The sequence below is a fragment of the Danio rerio genome, chromosome 13 (genome assembly GCF_049306965.1).
Source record: "Danio rerio strain Tuebingen ecotype United States chromosome 13, GRCz12tu, whole genome shotgun sequence".
Lineage (NCBI taxonomy): Eukaryota > Metazoa > Chordata > Actinopteri > Cypriniformes > Danionidae > Danio > Danio rerio.
The window spans coordinates 37,966,954-37,979,552 of NC_133188.1; the positions used below are offsets into that span (position 1 = coordinate 37,966,954).

The 12,599-nt window shown below is 36.3% G+C and overlaps 1 protein-coding gene across 8 annotated transcripts in view; it reads left to right on the forward strand.

Annotated features, from left to right (window-relative positions):
- The window catches only part of macrod2 (mono-ADP ribosylhydrolase 2), an 862,720-nt gene that overhangs the window by 815,330 nt on the left and 34,791 nt on the right, over positions 1 to 12,599 (forward strand). For all 8 annotated transcript variants that reach the window (XM_017358720.3, NM_200549.1, XM_073919424.1 and 5 more), the window contains 3 exon segments: positions 897 to 962; positions 6,438 to 6,515; positions 10,100 to 10,177. In XM_017358720.3, coding sequence (XP_017214209.1) covers positions 897 to 962; positions 6,438 to 6,515; positions 10,100 to 10,177 — 222 coding nt within the window.

Genomic DNA, 12,599 nt, shown 5'->3' on the forward strand with positions numbered 1-12,599 from the left:
TATGTTATCTTGTTATTGCCGTCAGCTCTTCCCCTAAAGGGAGCCTGAAACATTATAGCAAAACAAAGTGTAAAGAAGGATGCACACTGAACGTCTTTTAAACCCAAACATAACCCTTACAGAAACACTACACAGATTACAATTACTTTAAAATCCCATGTGAGACATTTTTTTAAGGTAAACATCTCTGATTCACATTCATATTGTGAAGCTCATGTGTTTTTTTTATTTGGAATATATAGAATAATACACTGTAGGTTATCCTTTCTTGTTCTGTTTGTTTGTATGTTCAAATACTTTAATTCAAACTCATTGAAACCGCAGTCTTAAAGCGAATATGTATAGTGATTAGATAGTTGTCATATTCAAAGGTGTGCAATTATTTTAAATGAAAAATAGATTGCATTTGCCAAATTTTTATTTTCTTAAAAGATCCTTACAGTCTTTAATAGCTAAAGAAAAAGTTGACCTAAGAACCAACCTAAAAATACAGATTAAGACAAAGTATAATGTACAGTTTTAATTGTATACAATGTTAATTATATAAATGTGTTTTTATTTCAGTTTATGTGTGTATAATCATTTACACACATGGCCATATAACTCTGTACAAACAGTTTTAAATCCTACTGACAAAGAGTTTGTGTGAATTTTTAGTTTTTCCATAGACAACTGGAGGATTACAATTCACACCCTGGCTGAAAACATTTCATTTCAGCAGGAAAAGCAAGCCAAGCTTGGCAAAATAAACAATTTATCCTGAAAATGAATGACACCCATATTGTTTTCTCTGCATTGGCATCTGTGCTTGTGTCTCTGGAAGGTGCATGTGGGTCTCTTGGCTCCAGATATTTCATGAGAAGTCTAATGGTTTTTCTGTTTGTATTTTTTTAAAGCTGACAGCTCCCAAGCCGAGACACTGGACAAGGAGAACAAAACGCCTGAAAAGGGAGACCCAAGAGGTAACATCTCCAGTCTATCTGCTGCAAACATTTGAGGTTTTTTTTTTTGTGATTCAGTGGAAGTCTGTAAGCACAACTTTGTAATTTTGGCTCAAGAGGTTATTGACATAATTTTAAGAAACTGAAAAGATGCTCCTCATCCATATTGCCATTTTCACTGTATTTCAGAAAAACTGTTTTATTCATATTTTTAAATAAACATGAATAAGAGACAATAACAATATGAATGCTTAAAAATGGATTAAAATGTGTTATAAAGGTTTTAAAAGAATGTAAACGAAGAAAAAGACATAACAGTGCGATCTGTCGGTTTTAGCACAGTGCTCATTCAGTAAAGGCACAGCTAAACAGACTTGATTTAAATGTGCTTAATGTTGGAGCACATCTGATCATTTCTGGAAGCTGATTTCAGCAGTCGGGTGCGTAATAGCTGAAGGCCGATTCACCCTGCATTGACTGAACTCTTGGAATTTCTAATTTACTTGATCCAAATGATCTGAGTGATCTGTTAGGTTTGTATTTAGTGAGCATTTATGTAATGTATTCAGGTCCTAGGCCATTTAGTGATTTATAGACAAGTAATAATACTTTAAAATCTATACTGAATGTAACTGGGAGCCAGTGTAAAGACCTGAGGACAGGTGTGATGTGCTCTGATTTTCTGGTTCTGGTCAGAATCCTGGCAGCAGCGTTCTGGATGAGCTGCAACTGTCTGACTGTCTTTTTGGGAAGGCCAGTGAGGAGTTCGTTACAGTAATCCACTCTGCTGGTGATTAAAGCATGAACAAGTCCTCACTGGAAACAAAGCATTTAATTGTCGCAATGTTTTTAAGATGATAGTATGCTAATTTAGTTTTTTGACCTTATTTGTTGTTATTTGACCAAAAGAGCCAAGCTATGCATTTACCTTGAGACCATCATCTCTGTTCCCAAATGCAATGACTTCAGTTTTCTTTTAAACTGAAGAAAGTTTTGGCACATGCAACTGTTAATTTAATTTATGCAAGCACACTTTACAACATACACACACTCCTTTATTCTGATTGGCTGATGAACATTCTAAGTCAGGGGTCTCAAACTCGCGGCCTGCGGGCCATTTGCGGCCCTCAGTGCAATATTTTGTGGCCCGCGCCGACCGATGTACTCTGACAGAATCAGCGGAGCGGGGAGAGAGAGCGCTCCCCGCTCCGCTGATTCTATCCGTACACAGCGCGCTTGTCACTCAATGCGCGTTGTCGCGCGCGTTCTGATCAGCTGTGTTGTCGCGCGCGTACTCAAGAGCGGGTGATATCACGCGCCTACTGAAGGGCGGGACCGAGGGTGTGTCGCGTCGCGGGGGCACTTTTGATCATTTTGGAAGGGCACTTTCTATGCAAGACTAAAAAGGGCATGTGCTCTGCACAGGTTGAGCCCTATGTGTGCACGTGCCTGCCCTGCATCTTATAATAATTGCCGTGAGATTGTGTTGATATTATAGGTAGATACAGACTGATGTGACTGGAGTGGGGTGGGGGTGTTTTATTTATACATATATACGCCTTTTTTTAGGTGAGGGAATGGAAGTTTTGAGTGAGTTCCCCCACTTTTTTCCCTAGGACTTCAATAAGTCAAAGTACAGGTCTAGACTTAATGATGATCATCTTCAAGCCATACTGAGGGTCTCAACTGCTTCCGCCCTAAAGCCAAATGTGGTTCAGATTTGTGAGAAGAAGCGCTGTCAAGTCTCTGGCAGCAAGAAGTAGGCAAAAGATGCCATGTTCAGAAGAACTGTTCATAATCTTCACTCAATGTTCTATTAATGTTCAGGACACTTCATGTTCAGAAGAAATAATTAAAACTGTTAATAATGACATTTGAGGACTTTTTTTTGTGAAATCCCTTATGCGGCCCAACCTCACCCAGACTTTGCCTCCTGCGGCCCCCAGGTAAATTTAGTTTGAGACCCCTGTTCTAAGTAGTCTATGGGTATAGTATATATATATATATATATATATATATATATATATATATATATATATATATATATATATATATATATATATATATATATATATATATATATATATATATATATATATATATATATATATATATCCGAACGCTGAATTATTTTTGTTATTTCATAAAATAAAAATAATAATAATGCATTTTTCTAATAACTCAAAGGCCTTCCATTAGTTATTCCTTATAAACTGTATTGTATGCAACAGCTCATCCCTACTTACCTACTGTGGTTTATAATAGCTAAAAAAAATTTCACATTTAAATAAAACCTGACATTATGTGATAAAACAATCCTGACATTCTGCCTTCAAAATACAAAATGTTTTTCCTACATTGCAGAAATACTTCAACTTAAAAAATTACCTCTCTCTAAAGTGAGCAAGCTATGGTTGCAGTAAGATCAACAGTCCTCTAGTGGCTGGTTATTAGGGCGGCTTTTACCAGTTTGTGTGTGTGTGTGTGTGTGTGTTTGTGTGGCTGATAATAGTCTTACTTTCCTCCAGAACCCTAAACGAGTCTGGCTTTCAGTAAGTGAAGAACGGAGGCCTCCAGGGCTCCATATTGCCCAGGTGGTGCGATATGAGCCTGACACAAACAGCCACACACGCTTCCCACTCCTCCATTGATTATGTGAACGCATGTCTGTGTCCCTGTGAACCGCGACTTCAAACGCTCTCCACGCAGATGGAGTCAGTGTGCATTAAATCCTTTTTTTGTGTCTTTCATCTGATGCGGTGTGTATGTGTGTGTGGGCCAGGGGCAAAATTGATGTCTTTTGCGGCCTTGTATCCCACTCCAGAGCAGACACAGGTGTTTGCTGGAACCGCACAGATGGATACTCGGTCTCTCCATCCCTTTTAAGAGCGAGAGGGAGAGAGAGAGACCCAAACACAAATTAAAGGCATTAGGCTGAAACAGCTGCTCCAGTTCACCCCAAAGTGGAGGCTTAATATCATTCAGTCTTAAGCAATTGGTCGCCTGTTTCCTCTCCATTAAAGCCATCATTTAGAACTCATCATGTTCATCTGAGCACTCGTTCAGCCATACTTCATTTCATGGTATATACAGTTGTTCAGTATTATTGCAAGCGTTATTGCCGGTTTGTAGTGAATATGGTGATTTGCTAGCTCAGACATCAGGTTTGGTGTACTTTTTAATGTAACGTATGGGGAATGCTAAGCTCAAGAGGCCTTGAGGTTTAACATTTAGTTTCTTTCTGTCTTTCAAGTGTTTAATTGTATATAAAATGGGTCGTGTGTGTTGTTTGTGTAACCCTCATAAAGCATTTAGGACACTGAAGAGATATATAAAACATGTTTTAACTCAAAAAGTATAAAATTCTCTAATTTTTATCGGAATATTGTCTCAGTTGTTAAATTCTTTTTGTAAAGTTATAACCATTTATAAAGTAATACTAATTTTGAACAAAAAAGGTTGTGTAAATCTAGATCAACTTCTTTAGTACAATATTGACTACCCCTGCAGCATGGCATGCATTTACAGTTTACAGAATATTGCATCGTAAAAAATTCCCAATGGTTAAAAGGGAGTCAGTTATGTAATAACATGGTTGTATTTTTTATTTTTTATTTTTTGCTCATTCACTTATTAATGAAAGTTGCAACAGTTGCATACAGAATATGATAGTATCATAAAAATGTTATGTTTCCAAGATTAAATAAGACACACACACACACACACACACACACACACACACACACACACACAGACACACACACATAGACCAATTCAACTCATACTGATAATAATCCTTAAATAATATTAAAGATAATTAATAATAAAACTATTGATGGTAATAATAGTAATTTATACTATCAAATTTGATCTATATTATCGATATTGTATCTAAATCTATCAAATTATATATATATATATATATATATATATATATATATATATATATATATATATATATATATATATATATATATATATATATATATATATATATATGTTCACTTTCACTTTCCTTCACAATTCACCAACCCTCTTGACTATCGTCCACGACAACCCCCCTAACGATCCAAAAGGGATACATTTTGTAATAACAGTGGTTTTATTTAATTTTTTGGCTCATTCACTTGATTATATGTGATGCAACAATTGCACACAGAATATGATAGTGTCATCAAATTTTTATATCAAATTTGATCTATATTGTCTATATTGAATCTATATTAAATTGGATCTACATATATCCATATTATCAATTTCATCAAATTTAAATATGTATGTATTTTTCATTAAAAAAGCAGCTTTGAACTTTAAATTCAACTTTTAAAAACTGTTGAACATTTAAGCAGAGTTTAAATTCAATAGAAGTTTTATCATTTATTTATTTATTAAGAAAAATATTTACGAAAAAAAATAACATGTAAATCCGTATAATGTCATTATTGCGTTTTTCACTAGACTTTTCAATATGGTAGAATCACTAACATTCTCTCTCATTGCTTATTTATTTATTGTTTAATGCGCTTCCAAATATAAGGTGTTTCTGTTTGTTAAACATAAATTAAAACTGCAGCCACTTGACAATCACTACTGTCCACTAAAATCCTAGTAAATATTACCAAATAACAGTTAAATTGCATATAATGCACTCAAGCACATGTGTCAAACTCAGATGCTGGATAAGTGTAAACACACTTGATCAAACTAATTGAGTCCTTCAGGCTTGTTTTAAACCTACAGGTAAGTGTATTGAAGCAGGGTTGGAACTAAACTTTGTCGGGCTACGACCCTCCAGGAACTGAGTTTGACACTGCACTAAAGGATAAGTAAATTTAATTCATCCAAATTCAATTCAAATTAATAAATCCGAATCACCTTAATTTTACAATCTTTAAGTCTAACAAGTTACAATTTACTCAAACCGATTTGATTTCCCGTAACAACCTATAAAACACACCACAACTAATGTAAGCCTTAATCCTCATTCTGACACACAGACAAGAATCATTCATGCACATTCTCAAATTTATATGAGGGCACCTGAACAGACTTGACTAATCAGAGACTTCAGCCATACATACAAATCTGCAACACACACACACACACACATAGCAAACAAGAGAGAAGAACATCTGCTGCATCCAGTGGAGTACCAAAGAAAGGCTCTCCATCTCCCAGATGCTGTGGTTTTACCAGCCGTCCCTGATCAATTAAACGCCTACAGCAAATTCCACGAGAAAGGCTGAAAGACTGAACATTTGCATTCCATTTCCATATTTGTTCAGTTTCCCGCTCTAAAAATGCCATTCAGATGTTAAAATGAAGAGCGAGTTTGTGTGATAATTATTTTGCTTCTCAATATTCACTGTGATATTGTTCAAAGCGTGATATATCGCTTTTGTTTTGTGCCATGTCATGTTTTCTGTTTCTTTCAGCTGACATTGACACGTTTCCCAAATGTGTGTTATTTATGTGTGTGTTTTGGTTTGTTTTAAGTTGAAGGGAGTCCAGCGGCCAAGAAGAAAGATGAACAGGAGCTGAAGAAAGACAAGGGAGACGACCCGCTAGTCCTTGGTAAGATTACACATCATTCACACGCTGTTTTCCTCACTGGAGATAAAGGAAACATCAGCCCAGACAGATTACAGAAAAAGGGCATAGATTTATAAGACACACAAAAAACGGACATAAAACAATAGAAACTTAGGGATGATTTGAATATTTTATCATATTATCCAACCGTATCTGCTTCTGTATATAATTATTTGCATGGCAAGTGTTATCTGATAATTGTGCATTTTAATTATTGCAGCAACTCTGTAGCTTTTTTCCTCTTCTGCTACATTGCCTGAGGTTTTATTTTGTGAGTCTGGTTGTTCCTCTCACTGATAAGGCAAGTGATTATTTATAGATAGTTATGAGTAAAATTGCTTTACATTCACAGAAAGTTTAATTACATGCAGAAAGTTTTCTGGGATATGTGACTCGATAACTGTATCAGCACTGATCAAAGGAAGTCTGAGAATTTGTTAATTCATTAATTTATAAAGTTTATCAGTGAATTTTTAATAGACTGATTATTGATTCTGCTGGTGTTATGTGTCTTTAACTGATATAGACTTAAATCTTGTGCCCTTGGTATATATGTAGTAGTGACCTTTTTAAAGATTTAGGGCCCTATCATACACCCGGCGCAATAAGGCGCAAGATGTGTTGTACGCTCTCCACTGAAGACATGCAAGAGCCTACATAATTAATTTTAATTGTTCAGCACAAAGGTTTGTTTTAAAACTATTTCTAAATTCAGTTCTAATTTTCAGCAAATTAATAAATGAACAATAATAACAAAGTGTGGTCAATATCCAAACACACGCCCTATGCCCCTTATGGTCAAACACCTGACAGGTGGACAAATCTAAGCTTGTTTTTAACGAAACAAATATGAATGTGCATATAGTAAATAATAGTAGTGGGTTTTACATTAATATTTATTTAATATATTTTACATTTGTAAATATATGTGTGTATTGCTGTACATCCTGTGTGTATTAAGCAATGTGTAAGCGAGGCACACAACAAACGCACTCTGAGCTGGACTTTAGACATGTTTTCAGCTGGTTTATTGCACAGTATTTTAGTTCAAATAAGCAAAATAGCTCTAAATAGCAATGTGCCAACAATGCGCCTTAACACACCTCTTTTCTCCCAGAACACCCATGAGTTTACAAAGTGGTGCAAATGGATTTGCTATTTGGAAAATGAGAAAATTAAAGTTGTGCTGGTCTGAAAATAGTAACAAGTTGGGGCAATCACGTCTTGCGCCTTATTGCGCCGGGTGTATGATAGGGCCTTAGCTGTGCATATAGCCCATTACCTTGAACTAACAACGAACAACTGTATTTTCTCAATGTTGAATAACATGAACAAATACTTTAGTAAATGTATTGTTCATTGTTTGTTTGTGGTTGTAAATTCATTGCTCAACATTAACTAATACAACCCTATTGTAAATTGTGTCCAAATAATATAATGTAATTGCTTTTGTGACATTCAGCAGCATTAATAATGGATTCAATGGTTTGAAACACTGTTCTTTTCATCAAAGATGTGAAAGCAAACTTTACCCTCTCAAAAACATGAAACAATTTTTTGTATCGATTTAGATTTTATGTACTATATATTACGGCTGGACAATAACATGATCTATAACAGGGACATCCTAACAGTCCTGGGGGGCCGGTGTCCTGCATTTTTTAGTTCCAACCCCAATTAAACACACCTGAACTAGCTAATCAAGCTCTTTCTAGGTATGCTAGAAACCTCCAGGGAGATGTGTTGAAGGAAGTTGGAGCAAAACTATGCAGGACACCAGCCCTCCAAGACCGAGTTTGGACACCCCAGACCTAAAATGACCTTTTTGACCTAAAATCAAAACCTAGATTAGTTTAACAGCTAAAGTTTGAATGTTGAATAATTGTTTTACTTTCAATGTAAATATTTATATGCTATTTTGTCTCCTTATAGTTCATTATGTAATCATTTATACCAGTGGTTCCCAACCTTTTTTGCCTGAGACTGCATTTTTTCCCCAGAAAATATTGTAAGGCCCCCTCCTTAATGATATAATCGCTCATATAGGTTTGCAGTAATGATGACAAAAAATGTTTTATTCAAACAAACGTTATGTTTACCACTATATCTAGATATGCTTATGCACAAATAATAACCTAATGTTTCCCAGACATGGGTTGCCTCAGGAAAGGCAATCGCTGCATAAAACATGCTGGATAAGTTGGTGTTTTTTTCAAACTGCAGTGTTTGGGTGTTCTATGTTGAACAAACTTGTGCAAACTCTTGAAATACACGATATGCCGCCATCATTTGCAATCTCCATCTGTTGATCTACTTGCACAGCCATGGTGGATTCACCTGATTTGTTGACAATTGGGTTGCAGATCTTTGGGTTGCAGGTCGCAGGTTTATACAGTCATTGGACGCAAGTGAAAGTACTGTCATTTTTCAAAATAAAAGACTTTTCAAAATAAACGATTGTTCAGACTCAGATAATAAATAAAACGGAAATAATTAACGATTTCTTGTGCAGCCTAATACCAATTGATCCACAGACCGGTAGTTGAGGACCACTGAGCTACGTGATAAAATGAAATAGAGCAACATGCTCATTCTCCTAATTGTCCACTGCTAAGATTTTTTCAAATATGACGCGACCCCCCACAAAGCTCGCTGAGGCCCCCTTGTGGGCTGAGACCCCCCCTGTTGGGAACCGCTGACTTATACTGTAAATATACTCAACTATTAAAGGTAGGACATTATTTATTTTCTTTGTGATTTGTATTCGAAAGAAACAAACTATTTATGGTTATTTAGTGAATATTTCACATATATGCGAGTTAAAATATGCATTTTAAAGTTCTCTTTTAATAGTCTGCAATCATGACTCAGCTTGGATGCTGAAGAATTTCTCAATTTGTCTTGAAAATCCTCTTAGAAAAGCCATTACAAGTTTGCAAATATGGCATTGTGTGTACTGTTTAACCATTTTTTCACTCAAACATCCAAAGCACTATTGTCTTAATATGTATTTGCTAGCTGTGACCACACAGCCTTGTTAAATACAGACATCTTAAATCTGAAAACAAAACTGCACATGGTGTTTTCTCAAAGGCGTATGCTGTCAAAGAGCTGTCAGCCGTTTAAAGCAGTACGAGTGGGCAGAAGAACCAGCTATCATTTTTTTAATCTTCTAACTTTCATACAGGAGATCCAGTCATCTAAAGCACCTGGCAGATAGTAGATGCAGTGTATGTGTGTGTGTGCGCACGTGCATAAGCAACAGATGAGCATTATCAAGGCCCGCTCTCTCCTTTTGCCATTTCCGTGATCGATTGCTCTCCTCAGATGAGTCTGTCCTCCCCTCACTCTCGAGGGCAGGGCTTCAAATTTGTCTCAGAGCCCCATTATTAAAAATGATAACTGTAATCTCACCGGCTGCCGGATCTGAATGAGGAAATAAAGGGACAGTAATTCTGAACTGGATGAATTATGAATGGATTTTTTCGAGTCGGAAAGGACAATGTTATTGGATTAGTATTGTTTTTTTGATCCGTTAATATGTTAATCTGTCTCGTTCTGTCAAGGCGAGGAGAAAGAGCAAAGCCCAGGAAAGAAGAAGATGCAGAAAGGCCAGGCTGATGAAGAGGGGAAACCGGTGGAAGGTAAGATCAGTATCATTAAGAAACATACATGTTAGTGTCCTATTTTTTCTTTGATTTGAAAGTGAACACAACAATGAAAAGTGTTTCATGTTTTCCCTACGTTCATTGCAAAACATGTATGTTAAACATGTATTAATAAAATATTTTTATAATGTCCATAGTCAAACTGTTTTGCTAGCACATTTACTTCAATTACTGTATAAAAAAAACAGTCTAAGTTAACTCAAACTGTTTGATACCAACATAATATAAAATATCTCCAAAATATTAAAATAATACCTTCCTTCTAAAAAAAAAAAGAAATTATTGCATACTTAAATTAAATTCAGATAAAATATGATTTATTAATTGTTGCTATTTATATATTTACTTCTTTATTTATTTTTATATAATATATTTGTGAGCATGTGTGTGTTGAAGCCAAAATTATGGTCCCACTTTATATTGTGTCGCTTATAAACTGTGAACTTTACACAGAAACTAGATATGTAAGTAGTATGTAACTACAGTGAATGTACACACTGGTACAAAGTATTTACTTGTGTAATACTGGTGTAACTACACACATGTAAGGTCAAATGTGTAACAAGACATTAATAATTATTAACTATTCAGTGTGTTGTTACATGTGTGTAGTTACACCAGCATTACATTATATCTAATTTGTATTAGTTTTTTTTTCATTCAATTTTGATTAATAATTGCTTTTTTCAGTTTCAAGTTATTTAATTGTAATGTATTCAATGTGTATTTATATACCGATCTTATATACCGAATTTATCTTGTATGGCCATACACCCAAAGTGCTTCACAGTCAATTTAACTCATGTTTATTTCTATAGCGCTTTTGGAATGTAGTTTGTGTCAAAGCAACTTAACATAAAAATTCTAGTAAATTGAAAATGTGTCAGTCCAGTTTTTAGAGTTGAAGTTCAGTTCAGTGTGGTTTAAATTTCACTGCTGAGAGTCCAAACACGAAAGAGCAATCATAAGGGAGGGGTCTCTCCACACCACAACCAGTGTGCAGCCGATGCCACAGGACAATAGTGCCAGTGCGCTCATCACACACCACACCAGCTATAGGTGGAGTGGAGAGATAGTAATACAGACAATTCGGTGGATGGGGATGATTGGGAGGCCATGATTGGGAAAGGGCCGATGGAAGGAATTTGGCCAGGATACCAGGGTCACACCACGGGAAGTTTATATATAAACTAATTTCGAGAGGATGACGTGCTTATGATTAACCCTGGCTGGTCCCGCTTTAGATTTAATATGACTTACTAATCAGACGATTCCAAACATACGTAAACTGATTTCCTTACCTTAGTCATCTTTATCTTGAAGAATTCCTGCTTCCACCCCTACTCCTCCATCTCTTTCCTCGATTAATCCAGTATAGGTTGGCACGGCGGCTCAATGGCTAGCACTGTTGCCTCACAGCAAGAAGGTTGCTGATTTGAGTCCCTGCTTGGCTAGTTGGTGTCTGTGTGGAGTTTAAATGTGTTTTCCAGTGCTTGTGTTAGTTTCCCTCGGGTGCTCCGGTTTCCTCCCACAGTCCAAAGACATGCAGTATAAGTAAATTGAATGAACTAAATTGGCACAGTATATGAGTATTTTAGTACTGGGCATTCACCCCATAAACATATGCCGGTGTACATGGTGGTTCATTCCACCAGGGCATCCCCTAATAATCAAGGATTAATCCAAACAAATAAATTTTCAAAGCTTTCAAAACCTACCTGAGCTCAGACACCCCTCTCTCCCAATGAAACAAAAGGAAGCCCCGACCTCAAGGATCTTCTGAGCTCAGGGCTCTCCCCCAGGACAGCATGCCAAACACGCTTTATTATCAATCATCAGCTAAGAATGAACTCTTGAATACTCCTTACAAGAAGTGCCATGGGATTTTTGATGACCACAGAGAGTCAGGACCTCAGGTGATTTGGCTGTGGCCATTATTGGTTGCTGTATTTTTTTTTTTTCTTCAGTAGAAGGGTACCAACAGTTTAGTTCACTTCTGTATACTGTGTATATATACTGTGCTGTGCATACTGGCATGTCTGGAACGTTCAATTATGGCCACTATTTGTGTACACAAAACTTGATTAAAGTGTTATGTACACAGTTAATGAATAACGATTCCCATTTAGACACAAGCAACAGACTAATATACACACACAAACCCACACACACTTAAAGACGGCAGTACCAGATGTTAGACACGGAGAAGGTGAGATCGATACAACATATTTAAGAGGATAAAGCCAAGCTCAACACCTCACCATACGGTGCTTTTAACAAAAACACGCTCACGTTCACACACAAACAGCCTACAATAACACCTCAGCCGAGTGTTTCCGAGTGCTGTTGGCACATGGTCATTAGGCCACCGTTGCCAAGGTGTGTTAGCTTGTGGAAC